Source organism: Myzus persicae, unplaced genomic scaffold (genome assembly GCF_001856785.1).
Source record: "Myzus persicae strain clone G006 unplaced genomic scaffold, MPER_G0061.0, whole genome shotgun sequence".
In the NCBI taxonomy this organism is placed as follows: domain Eukaryota; kingdom Metazoa; phylum Arthropoda; class Insecta; order Hemiptera; family Aphididae; genus Myzus; species Myzus persicae.
This window is the reverse complement of record NW_019103267.1, coordinates 51,989-72,735: the sequence shown is the minus strand read 5'-3', so window position 1 is coordinate 72,735 and position 20,747 is coordinate 51,989. Positions and strand designations below refer to the sequence as shown.

General features: G+C 33.5%; 2 protein-coding genes across 2 annotated transcripts in view; both read left to right on the top strand.

Annotated features, from left to right (window-relative positions):
• The first annotated feature begins 2,649 nt into the window (after nt 1-2,649).
• LOC111034102 (peroxidase-like) overlaps nt 2,650-20,747 on the top strand; it is a 44,553-nt gene continuing 26,455 nt past the window's right edge. The window contains exons 1-2 of the mRNA XM_022315136.1: nt 2,650-3,016; nt 18,331-18,397. Coding sequence (XP_022170828.1) covers nt 2,948-3,016; nt 18,331-18,397 — 136 coding nt within the window. The 5' untranslated portion in view covers nt 2,650-2,947. The remainder of the gene's footprint in view (nt 3,017-18,330; nt 18,398-20,747) is intronic.
• LOC111034105 lies at nt 15,094-15,906 on the top strand. Its single transcript, XM_022315141.1, has 2 exons — nt 15,094-15,276; nt 15,419-15,906. Exon 2 carries the CDS (start codon nt 15,426-15,428, stop codon nt 15,894-15,896), a length of 471 nt encoding a protein of 156 aa, XP_022170833.1. The 5' UTR covers nt 15,094-15,276; nt 15,419-15,425; the 3' UTR covers nt 15,897-15,906.

Here is a 20,747-nt window from a genome sequence, read left to right as displayed (position 1 = left end):
TGGGAGTAGGTACATGGTGTATTATTATAATTAACAAAAATATACATATTAGTGCCTATATGGTGTGCACATTATATTTGTTGAAATCGGTTACTGTACTTGTGGTTTCTTATATCTCCATGATTGCTGATGTTCTTCTTTGGACGGCTTATGAGTAGACATTCAAAGGATTTAATACGTTTATTGACATTTATTTTTCGGTATAATTATTTTGTAAAGTTTCTTGTATTATTTAGCGGACACTATACGAAATAGTTTAAAGTTCAATATCCTCCAAACGCGTGGCGCTGTAGTTCTATGCTATAATATTAGCTAATTATTGTTTTGTAACGAATTAATTAGACATATCTATATTAATTTATTGCTCGATGACAAGACGTATATGCCACGTAAAATATTTACGTTACATTGCATTGTTAATCACGCTAGTTAATTATACAGCGTAACGTAGGTATTTTTATTTTTTATTTTTAAATGCAAAACAGAAATAAACGGTCATCATAACATACATGATACATCCATCAGTTAATATTATAGAACATAAATCTAAATGGTAGAGTACCGCTATGAGTGAATTCATAAATATAGACGATTCAGGCAGTTACAAGAATGTGGAGCACAAGTTTTTTATGAAAAAGTTCGGAAAAATAACGGGTGAGAAAATTAAAGTTTTTGGGAAACATTTTTTTTTTCTATAAGGGTAAAATAATTTTAAAAACAACATTATATTCTTTTCTTATGTTCTAAAATTAGTTTCCAAGTTCTCAAATCGATTGCTAGTATAATAATTTATTATTAATATTTATCCAAAAACACGAATTTCTTTAAGTTAAATTATTAGTTTATTAATATCGTTATTATGTGCCACGTCCTTGTGGTATACAATAATGTATAAAATAATTACATCTACATAGCCTAGCATTAAAGTCTCCGGAAGACGATGAAGTAGCAATTTCTAATACTCTAGTTTCAAATATAATATTTACCAAAAGTTTGATAGCATATAAAAATATTGTTACTTTATCATATCTTAATTGTAGGACTTTAACTGCTATAATTGATATATTATAATCTGTTAATTGTCAACGATTACCTATAATGACTCATCTCGGTGTAGAATGTATAGTCCGCAGTGCGTACTGCATTATTATTACTAATTTCCGATTTATGTGCCCCTCCCTCCCCCTCCCCCATGAAACTTAATATATAAATATTTTTTTGACTTGTTCCGTATATAATTAGCATATATTTGCATGGTAACTTTTATAATTTGCATTGTTTTTTTATTTAGGCGTGATATCAAAAATTAGGCCCCGTCTTGTTGACACGTGACTCTCATCTCATCTCCTCACATATGACAACAAATTTTTTTCTAAATTTTTTCTTAACAAATATTTAGCATGCATTTGTACGGCGGCTGAAACTTAATCGTTCTGTTATCAACGTTAGGTTGGTTCGCAAAATCTGTGCTCCTAATCCGTACGTATTCCACTTCCACCCCGCCACCACATTGGAATTGCGATTTTATTTCTAAATCAATACTTAGCATGTATTTAGAGTTTACAAAGTTGGCGTAAGAGGTATATTCACCCCCCCCCTCAAATTAAAGATTAATATATTGTTATTGCAGATGTTTGTGTTTCATCTTTCAAATTCAAACCGTATCGATATATTATTGCTATGATGTGTTCTGCCAGGTATATTCGTTTCATTGAAGTAATACTATTTGCTGACTATAGTTGATCTAACTTTTAGGTATTTGTTACTGTCCATATTGAACAGGGAAAAATTATTAATCATCTCAAAATATGTTGAATGTTTATGCGATTAGCATATTATATTTTTAAGTGGGTTTACAAATGTTTACGTCGTTATAATACCTAACTATGTGCGTTTCAGCTGTTTATCATGACTAATACCTATAAAGGTGCTATTATATATAAAGGTATGTATACACCCCGAGGAGCGATACATGTTTCCTCGTGCATGAAGATATAGGTATTTATTATGATAAAACGAGAAAAATAATATTCACACAGTATTATAATAGTATGTGGAATTGGTGAGGCGCGGTCGTACTCTCGATCTGCGGCAACGCTCTTAGCTCACGTTCCGACACTCGGATGGGTGACCACCCGGGTTCTTAGCAACACATCCTTACCACACATGCAAATGTGTTCCGACCAACCGTTATCTCCCACACAGTACCAGGGTTATGTAGACCTTAGGAGTTGAACTCTTAATCCGAATAGAAAAAAAAGACTTTAATATACATATAACATTTGTTAATCATCATAGTCAATATGATTGTATTCAAAGATTTCTTCATATCATCTCATGTTATATTGTTTGGCGTAACTATATTAATATCAAACGAATACTTGTAAATACATTATGGACAACCACGATAGGTCCGAAAGTCACAACGAACCGGAGAACGAAAATATACATGTATAACAAACGCGGTATCCTCGGCTCCGCTGGCCGGTCGGGGTTACGTAATTGCGAACGGCCGAGCACACCGCACACACACACACACACACACACACACACACACACACACACACATACTGAAACACACACACACACACACACACACACAACTGCAAGCGCCTCCTCTTCGTACGGCGGCGGCCCGGCTACGGCGGCACATCGAAAGTGACCGTCGGTTCACTCTCACTATCGTTGTTGCGCTCCCAAGTCGTACACACACGCGCACTAATCAGATATTATATGTAGACGCGAACACAGTTTATTATATTATTGTAATTTAATTGCCATCCATCCGATAACGAAGTGTACGTCGTCGTACATTTTTCCCGAACACTAAAACAACAATAATACATTTTTCATACGGTTTTCCCATTCTCGTATCTCTTAATTTTTTTTTCTATCATTAAAAAAAAACAAAAAACTTTTTGCCAGTGGATTCGACAGAGTATATTATATGGAAGTCATGAAGTACGCGGTGCTTCTTCTGTGCGCCGCCGCCGTCATCTACACGCCCGCCTCTTCGGTAAGTTCACCGCAGTACCTATATTCACTTATATTCTGCAAAATATTATAAATTATAATATTATATATTTTAAACGCATCGTTGGTATCGTCATAATCGTATTGAACATATTATTTTGAACTTATATAATGTACAGTATAGACATTTTTTGAAAAGAATCGTATAATATTTTCCGATATTTTATGACACATCGGTAATAATATGATGTTTTAAAAATTGTATTTACTTTAATAGTATATAACCAGTATTAGGAGGACTATAGTAATAAAAAAATTTGGTATTTCGGGGTAACGTCAACGTTATGGTACTTAATTTTCTAGGTAACGCTTCAAATATTTACGTGATTTCTGATGGAAAATAATATATTTAGCTATTTATAATAAATTTATAAATTAAAATAAATAAATTAACATACTTTTTTAAAGCTAACTAGTTGGACGCATTTATTGATTAAAAAAAAAATCTCCATGTACCTATTACTAAAGTGATAGTTATCCATTGGTTTATTGACTTATTTTTAAATGATTTTTGCAAGATCAGTACATGTATCTACGCTTAATTCGGATCATTATATACGAGTATGCTCAAAATGTTAATAATTTTATTTATTCAAAAAGTTCCATATTACCTAAGACTGATAATAATATATAACTATTATAAGTGATACACGCCTAAGCTATTTTGAATAAACATATTTTACTCCATTTTGTCTAGTCACATATTCACAAAATTGCTATAATGCTATATATATTATCATTCAATATTTTTGATTTAATTAATTCTTGTATAATATATACAATTTTAAAATGTCGGTAAAATGTACGTGATCATCATACGTACAATATAAAAATGGGATCAAATTATCTTCATTAGAGAGAGACATTATTTAATTTTAAATATTCGAAATTATTATTATACACATAATAACAAAATAGTAAACAAAACTATCTACCTATCTAAACTTGAGTACTAAAAAGTTTGCATGTATAATTATTAAAGTAGCTTACATATTTTAAAAGAAAAAATCAGTAGACAGGTATTATAGCTGGCAAATAGCCAAACGATTATAATAGTGAAAATTATTATCATTGAAACCGTTATATTAAAAATGATCATCATAAAATTATACGTCATGACTGCAGCGGCCGAGTCGATTCACGGAAACGTTTTAATTTCCTTTGTCGCACTTCATTTACACACGCGACTGCAACTTAAAACGAAAAAACGAAATCTCGCTGTCTTAAATGAAACGAAAACCGGTCGCTAAAATCTGGTTCCAGAATAGACTAGCGTCAGACGTTTAAATCCGACGAGGAGTGCTCCGACAATGCACAATTCGAGCAGCAGTGCAATTCTCGGGTCGATTAAAAATTGAGTTGGCTTTTTTTCCACAAAAATATCGATCGCGTACTGTACCTAATTTTTTTTTTCGATTAATGTAAATCGATATCTTCAAAAACGTAAATTCGCCCGGATTAGACGTAATGACTGTCTAGCGACGAAAGTGCCATTCTGTGTAACGACGACTGACGAGTTACTATTTATATATATACCTATTATATACTTTCCTATATATACCATACACACGAACGTGTATGCGCGTGCACTGCAAACGCGGACGCGAACGCATCAATCACGGCGTAATTATATTATTATTATTGCTATTGATGTGTGTGTGTGTGTGTGTGTGTGTGTGTGTGTGTGCTATATACACAGGCAGATGTACGTATTTACGTTTATAAATCTCGACGCGGAAGATATTAGAACCCATAAATCGCTGCTGAGGATGACTAGGTGTTATACTATTATATTATTATTATTATTATTATTATTATTAAATACTGCATGAGGACGAGCACACACCGCGGACGGGGTTACTCATCAGACGCGTACACAATAATATTTACAAACGAAACGAACATCGCGGACGGACAAGGGCAAACGGCAGCGGCGCGACATTGGGAGCAGCGGCGCGGCGTGAAAGGGAGCAGCGGTGGCGGCGAATAATACACTAGCGCGAGTGCCGCCGAGCGTTTTCCGAGAGACGTGTTTTCGCATTGTCAATCACAATATAATAATAAGAATAGAATAATATTAAACTGCAATAGAATTGTGTTGTGCTGCTTTTCATGTACAGGACAGCCATAGCTATATCGGTTGCAGTTCGTCGGTTTTTCCCGGTGTTTGCGACTTAAATCGCCCAAAAATGAACGTTTCATTGTCCTCTACATGATGCGATGCTCAGGGATTTCACTGGGCCGTGTTCAATAAAAGTTATACTTGAATAGATAGACTCGACGTTTGTAGCCTCTTTTTAACATCCCTATGAGTTGCTGATATAAATAGTGCAAGACACGTGCATTTAAATTCGGATCAGCTGTGTTTTTGTTCATTTAAATGGGTGCCATCATTGGCGTAATTCCGTTAAATTTCAGCAGGTGCAAAACTTTTATCGGTCCAATAATCGTAAAGACAAATTAAGTCATATCAAAAGCTATTCGTTTTGCTCGCGTATACTTATACAGGTATCTTTTTATATTTTATAACAATTTAACATTAAAAAAATGTCAAAATCTCTATACTTTGAACACTGTATGTTGTGTGTCTGTACACAGTGCATTGAACATATGACAAAATATAATATTTATATGAAATGAGTTAGTGATAACAAGTTTTAAAAAAAGTTTAAAAATGATTCGAAAAATCAATGAAATACAGTACTGTACTTTAATAAGTATAAAGTTCAGTTATATTACAATCATTATGGTAGGAACATAATAATGGAAATCTGAAAATTGATGACAAATTTATTGTGTTACACAAAAATTATTTAAGGGCAAAACTAGGTCTTGAAGAAAAAATAACGGATCTGTGGAAACAAACGATTTATTTTCAAACGTAATAAAAAATTATATTATGTAAATTTCGAACTCGACGAATTAATTAAAAAGAGGTAATTAAATATATTATGTAAATAATATCAGTTAACACGTAATACAATTAGACAAATTAAACACAGGTGGTACAATAATTTCTTTCAAAACCACACACGGGCCCGACGACTGGTAATAATTCTGTTGCTTGTAATAATAATAATAATAATAATTTGGTGTCGCCACTCGCTGTCTTCGGGGGGGTTGAGGGGGGGGCTGTCATCGGTCGTCTCTGTCCATTTGAGACGTTTTTTCGTTGTGTACACGTCGACGGCCGCGACGGTTATCGCAGCGTGTTTTTCGACGACCGCGGCGACCTTGAACTTGCCACAGCGCTCCGCGGTCCAGCAGCGTCTCCACCGCGGGCCGTCACGACCGTCGCCGACCAAATAGAGTTTTTTGTTTTTTTAATTATTTATATAACATACACACATAATACAGGTATATAATATTATAAACGACGGCCGCGGACGTAGCCCGTAATTATTATCGTATATACGTATATTACAATAATAATATATATTATTACACGAACAATATATCGTACCCACGAGACGCGTGTGATAAGTCTATTATCGCGAAAAACAAATATGTACTTTGCATTGTGCTCACCGTTTTCGATGTTTTATTTTATTTTCTTTCCCACTGTCTGTATAGACGGGTGTCCATCGAGACGTCATCGTTAACATCGTGCGAACCGTCCTCAAGTGCTGTTTTAGTGCGTCGTCCGAGAGATGATTTATGCTCAAAATGATGTACGCCATATCATAATAATAATATTGTTCTAGTAGGTAGGTACTGCAAGGCGTGATCTATTTAGCCGGATAGTGACTGAAGCTAAACGATCGTTTTATGATTAGATTTTATGTTTTCGAATAAAATATGTTTGTCTTTTTGGAGTAGATAATATGATATACAACCACCCATATTTTTACAAGTCATTTGATTATTTTATCCATCTATTTTTTTTTGTTCGGAGATTTTTCAATGGCAACCTATATTTATAGGTTTATATGTTTTAATTAACAATTAGAAGCACAATATTATTCTAAAAATATTACAAATGTATTTATATCGAACACTGAATATATAAGCATTTAAAGTATAAATTTGCGTAGAGCAATGAAGTCTGGACAACTTTTGCGGTGTACTTTTCACCCTTGCAAAATTTCAAGTATTCGCTCATCCAAATAAATACTGATAGGTAGAAACATATGTTTCCCTGATTGTGACATACAAATAATAGTTGTCGTTAAAATAATTTAAATACTTTAGAGACACTGTGAAACAACAGACACTCATCATTTTTTTTTTTAAATTTTCTGTCGTATCTATTATTGCAAACATGCTTACTTCAAATATCGAACAAACGTTTTTTTTAAGACACATACATTTACTTGGATAATTATAGTGCAGCAGCCAGTTGTTAAACGGACAAGCCTTATATTGTATAGTAATAATATAAAAATATATTTATACTTAAACTGTCGGGTCCGAGTGATAATATAGATTAATGCCATAGCAGTAAGCGTCAAGTGAGAACCATCATAATATTATCGCCATCGTGATACACTATAAAAATATTATTGTACGGCGTGCGATATGTGATGGTTAAAATCGATATCGTGTGCAGTATAGCAATACTCAGTAATAGGTTCATCGGGTCTTATTATTACCACACATTGCCTACAAGTTCCTATTCGTCATAAACTGGTAAACGCGTACTACCTACATGTTATTTCGTCGTTATACCTCGGTATATACAGCCATATAGGTAATATATAGCGCCAAAGTCGTTCGTTTTCAAACTTGAATATTATATAGGTAGGTACACAAAAGTCATAAATGGCAGGACTACAATGCATATTGTACAGGTATTGATTTCTGAATGGCACGCTTAGATTGACGAAAAAACTTATGCTAATTTCTTACACATATTTTTTTTTCGAACGTAAGTAAAAATCCATGTGCCTATTGTATTCGTTTTGAATATTGTGACATTGAGACATAATATTGTATACATCGAGCGTGTTCGATTCTTTCACAAAACACCAGAAATATACCACGTAAATTACATAATAATACGAAGGCTTTAAAATGTTTATCAGCCGTGTGTTTTAGTTCTTTTCAGATTCAAATTTATTTATTGTTTTTAATCTGTTATGAGATGTGCGCCTCCCGAGACTGAGCCTTTTTTTAGTCTTTTAATGATTTCGTAGTAACGCACATTGGTGTTATATACGGGTATAATGCAATATACCTACATTAATAAAATAAAGTGATTTAAACGCAACACTTCATATTATTATAGAGCTTTTGTTTTCGAAATAATATTATAAATAAAAACGAAGCGTGTTTACAAAAACATTAAAACGCACTAAACGACGATCAATGGAACATATTTTTCTCATCTTTTCAAGCCATATAATATAAATTATTGTGAAATAAATTTCATCAGGTATAAGGTTTTGACGATCCAGTCCATGTTCTGTATAGCGTATTATAGTATGCCGTTTGAAGGAAAATCGTTTTATTGCTCTAAACATGATGTTGTGCAAATACCTTCTTGGCAATCCGGAAACGTAGTATAATGATAATATATTAATGTATTATTGCTTTGCTGTTTACACGGCTCTTCTACGCAAGTAATCTAACACAAGTTTTTTTATTTTTATTTTACTGTCGCACATATTTTTAAATCGAGACAACCGTTTGCGAAGACCAGTCACGACTTCATAATTTTACAAAAGAAATGACACCAACGCACCTATATAATAATGATCTCGTACAAGTCCGCTGCGGCGTGTGACGAAACAATATTAATAGCAAAACTACTGATCAGCTTTACGCAAAGTGTGGACATTCCTGGCCGCACAGATAGTCTTAACCCAGACGGTCTTGACCTAAAACCGCGTGTTCTTTATTGTATTATTTGTTTTCAAATCGTATTAGTTACATCTATTATTATTATTAACGACGTGCTCGGTGTACCGGTGGGTACATCCAAAAGTGGAGTTCGACGTTATATAGGCGAATTTGGGTTTGTTAATTTAATTTTCGAATTGCGTTTTATTCGATTTTCGTATTGTGCAGATAGCAGTTCGCCGAGACGTTGCGAACATTTTACTATTATCACTCAATCACTGTCGTCTGTCAGTAAATCAATTTACCGATAACCTTTTTAATCTGATCGCATATGAAACTTGCGACGATGTTATTATTATTTATTACATATAGGTATAACCTGTACATCTATTGAATATTGTTTTCGAATTAAAAATGTAAGTACATATTTTTCAAAATAAATTCTTCGGATTACGAAACCGAAATTTAATTTGATTTAGATGGTGTTTTTGATGCCAAGGCTTTCAAAATGTTTATTAATGCGCATTATATCCCTGCAGTGTGTCGTTGTTGACCCACGTATAATTATACCTATATATTTTTTTTTATTAAAATACAATAAAGTGCTTTGAATCGTTTAAAAAAAATATGTAACGCATACGCGCCATTATTATTATTATGGTGTAACGTTTACTCCGTTTATCGGCCAAGTTGTAATAATAATACGACAAGTCCGTCACAATATGTGTATTGGGTATGTAGCCTGCACCGCTCGCCGAAAATGCGGGGGCCATTAGATGACCGACCTTGGTCACGAGTGGACCATAAACGATGTAACACAGAGATACGAATGTTCCAAGGAATTTATTCAACTAAAATTTTAGAATGTTGGAAAAAAAAGTGCTGTACCTATATAGTCAATGACTTCTGTGTATAATACTTACTAGCGTATATTATGTATTTTGTTTTATTTTAATGGCGCTATTGTTGTTATCAATTACAAGAGTATACTGTTTTTTTATGCGGGGGCAATTAGTTTTTAACAAGGAATTTAATTGCTCGGACACATTAACTGCTGCGTGTTTTGACGTGTTGTGGCGCAAACCGCTGCCCGTTGTGAAACTCGCGCCTATATTATATAAATATTATAATGTGTTATATTATTATTATGCTGTATGCATTTAGCTCGGTTTTAATGGACGATCGTCAATTTGACTAAGGGAAAAAAACATGACAAGCGATATTTATTACCGATGAGATTTTATTCGCAAATTGAATCATCACCTACGCTCGCTGTTAAAGAGTGGTTGTCGCGCATTTTATTTCCAAGAAAATAATGCGAAAACGATTACGACACAAATAAAATATAAATAATTACATTTAAAACGTTTGGATTAGTAATATTTGGATTGTGAAACGAGCGTGGACGTATATCATGTAGGTACATCGTTCATCTTGTGTGCGCCAACAACTGCGTATCGATAGGTTCGGAATACGATCTCCATACGGGTGATCATCGTCTAACGAATTCATTACGATATTGTTTGCGACTTGACAGTCTGTATGGATAGTATACTGGCAATAATAATATATCGAATAGGCGTATACGATAACAACGGTGCCATTGAAATACCCGAAGCTATTGTTTTTTACATACCTACCTATATACCTACCGCATTTGCATGATATTAAAATATAATAATTATACATGATGCGACGTTCCATCTTTCCCTGCAAGTTCACAGGACGTGAGATACGATATTGTTATAATGTCGTCGTCGTCGTCGTCGTCGTCGATAGTAATAATAATTATTATTATTGTCGTTTCGCATAAGCAAACGTTTAGAACAAAAAAAACATCGATTCGCGATTGCATCTCGGACGTACTATAATAAGATACAGTTAGTCGTCGTCGGTTATTGGCACAGATGTCCGGAAATAAAATATTGTCATAACGGTTCGTGTGCAGTGCGTAAAGAGATAAATGCAAATTTTTTATCACATTATTATTTATTATGATATATATATATATATGTATATATTCACCGTGAGACAACTGCAGACGACGACGTAAATGCAAATCGTACAGACGAAATGACTTGTAGGTACGAGATAAAAAGCCCATAAATGGTCGTCGCGGTGCAGCGGATTTACGAGATTTTTTTTTTTTTTGGTCATTCATAAAAAAGACAGTTGTCCGGATTTTAGGTCAAGACCATTTACGTTGCACAGATTAGGTAATTATCGTATTACAATAATTCCGCCATTTGTTTACCAAACTGCCGTAATATGCATGTGCGTACAGTCTTTTAACCAGAGAGTCCAATGTCAACCGGGTCCCCGCTTTAACAATTTTCGTTTTTTAACATAACAATTATTGTTTAGTACGGTTAATTGAGGCACGTTCGGCGCCGAGTTTGTTATTATTTCGTATTTAGATTTTGTTTTGGTCCAATTAAAATCACATTTTTACATTATACACTACATGTACGCATTTACCTAGGTATATGTAAAGGAGGCAATAACGAGGAGTAGACGACGTCTGAGACGATGAAAACGGTTTATTAATAATATTTTTTTCGTATACATTGTTTATCATAATAACGATGTAAAAGGCTGTATAGTCGGCATCTACATGCATACGTGCGCGCGACTATATATGTAATATTTGCCTATTTAGTATTGTAGTTGATGACAATCGGAAAGGAATTTAACGCTATAGCTATATTATAATGGTTACTATATAGCTACCTAATCGTATTATACAACCACAATAATAATAATAATAATAATAATAATATAGTCTTTTAACCGTGGTCGCGCGTCAGTTTTTCTCTTGATGCTGTCGTTTCGAACGCAGGTACAATATAAATTATTATATTATCGTCAAGCATCTTTCATTAATTAGCAGATGATTTATCGTCGGAGACCATGCGGTTATGGAGCGACCGCGTCGGAAACCTCTCACACGATCTATATACGTATATAATATAATTACAATGTACGTAATACACGCACTATATAACCATTACTACAACATGATAATATATTATAATACAATAATAATATACAATAATATAATAATTTATATCGCGAGTGCGTCTTTATTGATGCACGTCTCGACTAGTAACGATTCTATATGGACCTCAGACGCAGGTATACCCATCACGATCATGTGCAGTATTATGTTATATTATATTGTATTTTTTTTTCTATTATTTCTCGGCGCGTTTGGGGCTCGATATTATTATTATTGTAATATTGTTATTACGACGGCGGCGGCGGCGGCGGCGGCGGCGGTGTTGAGGTAGGTAGGTAACCGTGGTAAGGGTCACGCGTTGCTGTCGTATTACGCGGTACATGATGCAGATAGACCGTATATAGGTGTACGATATATTATACCGTATATGCTTGTGTTCTGCGGTCACGAATGAGCTTAGATAGTTATTTATAGCATTTTTGTCATTATCATTATTATTATTATCATCGTCGTCGAGTTCGTGAAACGCTCAAAAATCGTAGGCGGGTACGCCATAAACCGTAGTTGTTGTGTTGTTTTGTTTCGGGCGCCGACTTGCATATTATGCAGTTTATTATAATGCGCTGCAGTCAAATCGTGTGACAATGCACATCATCATTTTGTCGTATTATATAATGTAATCAGCAGATGAGTACAAATAAAGAATTGATGACCTCGTGTCCTGCACAATATTTTATAATATTTACTATTATACGTTTTAGATCAAAGCTCGTGGACGTAATTGTGAGATTTTAATATTCTTCACGTATTTTTGTTTTTAAATTTCCAAAAGTAATTTATAAAACTGACAAGGTGCTTATAGTTTAGAATTTTAAACTAGTTATATGACTCGAAAAAGAAATTATACATAGTAAAACGGCTATAGGTACAATATATTAAAAGAAAATAAATAATGACAAAATAAGTACCCATATAAAATGATAGATTCTTCAAAATTACTTTTTTGGTTCTTTTCTTTCAAGGAATTTTGGTGCTGTTTAAGGATATATTGGACCATCTTTATTGCGTATTATTAACAGCAGCCACAACTGTATCGGATAGCACCTGGTAACGGTTAATATAAAATAAAACAAAGTGTACTTTCGCGAACATTTTTAACAAAATATGATCACGATGATAATATAATATAATATTATGCTCGATCGTGAACTATCGCATAGTCGATACAACATTGCACAGTTTGGGAGGGGTGACCAAGCCAGTAAAGTCTCTCTTGGGGACTGTTTAGCTATTTATTGTATGCATATATATATATTATGTTAGATATTTAGGTAACATATAATATTATAACGTCGGCTGCTGATTTCAATTAGACGGAATCAATAATCGTGTTTTCGCGGGGTTTTCATTCGATAACATTTTAAGGTTTTCCAACTCGGACTAACCCGCGAATGAGATGTCATCTGCACCGACACGGACGGGGTGGGCGCGGCGCGTTTCGGAAAGTCGCGTGCCACGACGGTCCATTGTCTGCGCGATGCAGTGTCAGCTAGTATTAACGGACTCATGAGGTATTTACTGCACGAAACGCGTGCGGCGTATGCAAATCGACTTTCTACCGTTTTGTCATCGTAACGTGCGACGGGTGTGTGTGTGTGGGCATAAAACGTACGAGTGTGCATGCGATCTTGACATTGCGGACGACCGCGGAGATTCCCGCGAAAGCGATCGATCTGCCTCCGCCGTCTCCGACGACGACCACCACGTTTCACCGGTACCTGTATACGATGATGATGATAATAATAATAGTATTATAATGATACGAATTATTATAATGACAATAATTAGGTGGTGCACGTATACTCGTATTATACGCACACGTAATTGCATATTATTGTATAAGAAACGAGTATAGTCCATGTATAGGAGCCCCATCATAATCCGTCGACGACCGTTTTTAGATATCGTCAATCCATATCATTATGGCAGTTTAGCATATTATTATTATCATCATTGTATGTGCACAACAGGTGGGTACTTGTGCCCATCGCGCTGGTGGCCAGTGGTGGTACTTGCAATTACGCGTCATATATTATAATACTCACAATACACACATTTAAAATATTTTTAATAAGTTTTGCCATGATTATTAATGCCCATGAAATTTCCCCGCATCCTCCTCCCGGAGTAAACAATTATTGATTGTCAGTTGCCAATATTGATCAACTTTCTTGCTAACATAATTTTATAACGCAATAATTTCAACCTAATATTTTTGCTGCAATTCAAACTTTAAACCGCGGTCGACATCTTCGTCGAGTGATCGTCAAGTGGTCGCCGCGAGTAGTCGGCTCCAAATCGGCGCAAATATCTTGCGACTTTTCGCTCCACTCGTTTGCCACTATTTGGAATCGACCCGATGATTCGGGAGGGTCGGCTTCACGGACATGTATATTATTATTTATCATTATTATGTACCGCGTACGGCGAACGGCACTATCCCGAAAACAGGTACTTAACAGGTACTCGTCATAATAGTGTTTACGTATGAATAAGGTAGTAACCTTTCATTGAAAAATAAAATCGTTTCCGTGATAAAAAAAAAATTACCTTAACATTTTATTTCATTGCGTTGGATTCGGTAGTGAACTGCACATCACGTAGGTATATGTGTTGCTGCTGCATGTACGTGGCTCCGACACTAATACGTTTATAGTGTACGTGTGCGTTGTAGATATATATACAAACATCATTGGATCGCATGTAATAATTTGCATTGCAGTACTAAAATTTTAAAACGAAAATTTACCATTGCGCGATTTCTCCGATGATAAACGTACACAGGTAATAACGTGGTCATAAAATAGTTTAAAAAACGAAAATTGAGTGAGAACGATGAAAACCATACGTATACCCATCACGTGCCAATGATTTGTATATATTATTATGATATAAATATCCGGGAAAGTGTTGCGATTTTCAAGTAGACGCTAAATTTCTTATTCCATATGCGCACGGTACAAAACAATCATATTATAGTGTGTTGAAATATTTTTCATTAGATTTGTAGATTTCCTTGCGATATTAAGGTAACCCGGACCAGTGGCGGATTTAACACCCGGGCAACCTGGACACGTCCGACCGGGCCCCGGACGTAGGGGCCCCTTTGGCCAAAATAATAGGGATAACACTAGATTTAATAAATAAAAAAAATAAGTGTATTAAAATAATTATACTATAATAAACCATATTATTAAAAGTTGTTATATAATACAGAATATTATGATATTATAGCAGTGAGCTAAAAGTACCTAATAACTGGTAATTCCCATTGTCGTCGACGTTTATCGATTGTCGTCGACGTTTATCGACCCATGTATATTTTATCTTATATTTATATAATGTCAAATTACTTTTATATTTGCCATTTATATTTCTTTTATTGAGCGGTTACGACGTACGAAACATCATTGAAGAACACGTCTTATTATAAACTATAAAATGTATGTATTATTAATTAAATTATTAATTAGTATTTTTATAATAAGAATTATTAGATTATTGATATTAGTTGTATAAATATAATTTATGAAACATTGATAGGTAGATAGATAAATATGTTAATAATTTTTATTTTATCTTTAGTTGAAAAATGTCTAATCCTTACAATTCAAATTATAAACACAAATCGGGAAGTTTAAAACGGAAAGAAAAAGAAAGAAGGGAACTAGAAAAATGTAAATCTGACAAGAAACAAAAAGTACTTGGGGATTTTTTTAATCAATTTGAAAGCTCTCCGATCACAATACCTGATGCTTCTCAAAACGTTGATAAAAAAAATTTATTAACTACTCGTAAATCGGTTTCAAATATATCTTCTTCACTTATAAACTGTACGTCTGATTCATTTGAGTTAAATATTCATCAAACCAATGTTCAGGATTCATCAAGTGACTTCTCATTAAATAAACCTATATTATCTTTACTTATCTTTATTTATCTTAATGATTATGCAATGCTTTACATAGAAAGAGATACAGCAGAATTAATAGATTTACAATCTACCATCAAAATTTTTTCAGAAAAAAAAGCTAGAAAAGGTTATAAAAGTGAATTATTATAAATTATAATAAATATTATGTATTATAAATAAGTGTTTTATTTTATATTTACGTTTTACAATATTATTAATTTTCGATTGTTATACGAGTTGGTAACATAAATTAAATAAGTTAAAGTATTTTATTATGTATGTATTCTTGAATTAATTTTAAATATATAAATACTTCTCCCCCCAACCCTGTTTAACATTTTAAATAAGATATTATAATTAGGGAATAGGGGAGGCGTGGGCCCCAATTTTAAATGTCCGACCGGGCCTTTTTTTTTAGATCCGCCACTGACCCGGACTAAAGCGTATAGTGCACGATTATTATAGTCCAATGATATCATATTATCTGAAACAGTCATCGATTTGTTTCATCGCGTTGTCTGCATAGTATTTACAATAATCTTTATTAATTTATTTCACACGATTTTTTAAATTCAATAAATTCTGATCTAGTACACAGTTTATGAAAATAATAATCGTTGTTTAAAATCTTCTAGTCACGAACACCCTTGAGTTGAGCCAGTGGCGATTATTGTACCAGACAATGCAAATTATAGTATAAAAAAATGATATTCCAATTAGTTATACAGTTGTCAGTACTTACCTATATGGTATATGGCTGAAAATGTAGAAACATTTTATCGTTACAAATCGTTTATTAAAATAAATTCAATCAAAAGTTGGGAATAATATAAATTTATGTTTATTGTTTTAAAAATAAGTTCACATAATTTATAGCTATTTAGTATTCCAGACCAATCGTATTTGGCGCTTTACAAATGCCAATTTCAGTAAGAGAAATTTTGAACTCGTATCACGCGATTTAATAATACTTTGCACTCAACGTTTTCTCGTGCGGTTTTTCTTCCGCATACAATTTCACATTAAATCATAATAAATTACGAAATAGTAAACAGTCATCAATACATTTCGAATACGTGTGTGACGTACGAAGTATATCGACTAACATTATTATGGTATTGGTTTTAAAATGTAATTTCCATTAATCCGAAAATATTTCGCTCGATTTAAAGAATTTCATTATGGGACCAATCAAATACTGCAATAATTAGAGAAACGTGGAATAAAGTATTATTGGTCAGAAACAATATAATCATGTCCAACGGATCGTCAATTCTATTATTATTATTAATAAATATTTGTTAATGGGCTTAATAAAAAAAAAAAAAAATATGCAAGACACGTCGATAAGACATCACGTCCTAAACGGTCATCGGCATTACATAAGAGTGAGAATAAAACAATAAACGTATGGTCGTTGGTCACAACAATAGTGTACACGCACTACGTACAACGTACATGATGGCATTTATGACGCTATACAGCGAGTCTAAGAGGTGTACACTTGAGGTCTAACTTTGTACGGACGTTAGCGCTTCTCCGCCGATTTCTCTCGATTATAAAATACAATACAAAATTACATTATTATATATATTGGGCACAGGCGTATGCCGTTATGGTTGCACCGTTGATTTTGCAGTCATATTTTATTCTCGTAAAGTCGCATAGGTCACAGTAAACGCATACATCATTGAGTTGCTCATAACAAATAAATATATTATAATAGTGCGACGATAACATTCATTTTGTCTTTCGTAGTTGTATATACGGATTAATCTTATTCTAATTTCGTTTTCACCTTTTTGACTATTATACGCCTGTCAACTGCAATAATGTTAAACGCCATGCCCACTCGATATTTTTTTACTCGGCACACGACAGGAAATCGTAAATTTCTGAGTTTAAGTCACAACACCGCACTCATCCACCCACCTCCTCAACCAAAACGTCCCATTTCGGCTAAAAAGTTACGTCCACGTGTTCAATGATACCTATATACATAAGACAGTGTCGTAGTAACCAGTGTCGTAGTATCTGATATGCAGGATACCCTCGATTTCGTGGCCACAGATGTCAACATTGAGGAGGCGCTAAGAAATACACCGATAATTATATCGAAATTCGTGAATGGCGTGACTCGGTGGAGATGTGGGAATCAAAACTGTTTTCTTTTTAAATCCGTCTATAAAAGTTTTGGTCACGGTGGACCGATCCTACGGTCGCGGTGACGTCAGGTGCTCCGCGTGTGTTCACAATATGTACCTCCACCCCCAAAGCCTCCAAAACAGCTCTCGTGGTCGTGTTGTAACTTGTAGGCGCCTACAAAACACGATGTGGTCAATGCGTAGAAGTGTCATACACAGCTGTACGAATTACGTCATAACAATAATATGTCGTCCTCGCCTTATTTGAATTTCCATCGAATCGGACTGCAGCGAAAGTGGTGCGCTTACGACCGGACCGTGATCTATATTAAATTATTTGTAATACATAAAAGTATACATTTCCTTTGTGCGTTGACGTTAATATAATTGTATAACACACTCAAGATTTTATATCGATTGATTTTGTTTTATTGTTTCAGGCCGACACGAACGGCCGGACCAGGAGGCAAAGTTTCATAGATTTTTTGCCATGGAATTCAAGGATCGGTAAGTTGAAAAAAATGTACACGAAACCATAATACATTAATTATGAACGGCGGCGTAATTAAATGATGAGTGATATTATTAGCCGTTCGTACCTAATTTTTTCCATTCGGGTTGAACAATTGTTCCGGGTTCCTATTGTTTATTTGCGGTCCGAAGATTATTCCGACCGCGGAACCGCATTGTACCGTAATTATTATATTTAATATTTGAAAGCTATGAAATGTTCTATACGAGTGTATACGAGATTAATAGTATAATATTAGTCATCTTCGCTAAAAAAAGAAGAATGACAGCAAATTATAAGGAACAGGATTAATTTATGATAATAATATGTAGAGTAGGATTAATAACTTTTACCTACAATAATGTCCAAAGACGACCAGCTGCTTGTTGGTTTAAATTCATCATAGACGTTAGTTGGAAAGTTTAATGGGAAATTAAATCCAACATCATATAAATACATATACGTAACCTTTAAGATTTCTATCTAATCGCATATAAGAGTGTGAAACAATAAAAAGATACATTATAGGGTAACACGCACAGTTTAAATTGCACACAGAATAAAATGTTAATAAAAAAATAAACAATATTTCATAATTATTTAAAAAAATATATTTTTTGGGTTTAGTTTTATCATAGACGAAAAATTCTAAGCAATAACTTAAAATTTATTTTTACAAAAAATTCCATTACATGTACTTTGGAAGCACTATCGACAACTAATGATTTTTACAAGCATTAATTGTACGATCAATGTCATAACAAAGTTGAGGTCAAGTTGAGTACTTATGTATTATTATTTCGTTTTATGGCATATTTGTCAGGATGTATAATATTATGAATCGTGGTGTCTGAAGCACCTAATATTATTGAAATACCATAACGATCTAATGCACAGTATGATAGGTGTACCTCTTAATTTTTAAAACCGACCATAATGTAGGTAACCTTAACATACCTGCAGCTACAATATTGGATTGAAAATTTGAGATTTATGCAGGTAAATTATCTGTACGGTGATAAATAATACACAGTCGATTTTTGAAGCGACTAATCAACTAATTATTTTTATGCAAATCGTTGTGTATACGCATTTAGCGTACGTTCGAATAGAATCGAATAATGTAAACACTCAAATACCCACGACTAGTTCATTAATGGATCCTCAAGCATAGCTATTTGGAGGACATTCTGAAGTTATAAAATGAAAAAATCGTGGTCCTAATTAATGTTCTATAGTTATTTATTTCCGGAATTTATTAATAGTTCAGGATGCATTATACAAATCTTAAATCGAGAAAGTAAATTAGAATATTATCTAGGTAAGTATTATATTATAAAACGAACGGCGTAAATTCTGATGTAGAACCTTCGTTCTAGTAGTTTTTTCTTCTTAAAGACTCATCCGGTGATCTAACTAGAGATATTAACACATGATCATATTTTCATACTTCCTAGCTCGTAAGCAACGAACCAAACAAATTTAATTACCCGACCTTCGTGTCGAAGATAGCCGCTTTTCGTTGTACGAGAAATGAGATTTTTCATATTCATAGATTGAAGTATATTAATGATTTTAGTTTAACAATATTTTTACACATTTCCGAAATTTCACTATGATAAAACATCAATATTCTGTGGCTGGTACGTTAATGTGAATATAACATTACATAATATACGATTTATAATATTTATATTTTACGATTTCAATTTACCATTCTGTAAGTTATAATTCGGCATTTAATTTTACCATTTTCTTTATCTAATGAGAGCATGATTTATTTTCTAAAACGTATTTTTGTCTAGGTGTTATTGACATGATATTCTTCTTAAGTGCATTAAGCATTTGATGCGAATTATATTATAATTTAAAATGCAATTACAAAAAATGCTTATTAATTTTCGTGACAGAGAAATAATAATAGGTAGTGAAATTGTTATTAATTTCTATTAGAGAAATTCGAACAAAATATCAATGACTATTGAACATTCTGACATGGTATATAATATAAACTACCTATATTATTGTATAAGACTAGATGGTTATTAAGTATGTAGGTATAACTGTAACAGTTTTGATTAATGCATTTCGGTCGATCGCAAAAACAAGACGCATAAAAGCGCTATTATTAATAAATGTAAACGTTTAATACGAATGTTATGTATATCATTTCATGTATAATATAATATTATTATGCATACATCGAGAAGCTTTTATTTGTAATTTTTACAATTGTTCGACAAAAAAGAAAATCTCGAAACCTCAATTCATCGCTATAAGTGACTTTCATTGAAAATCGAAACTAAAACATTATGCTCGGCCACCATATCATTATGTACCTACGTA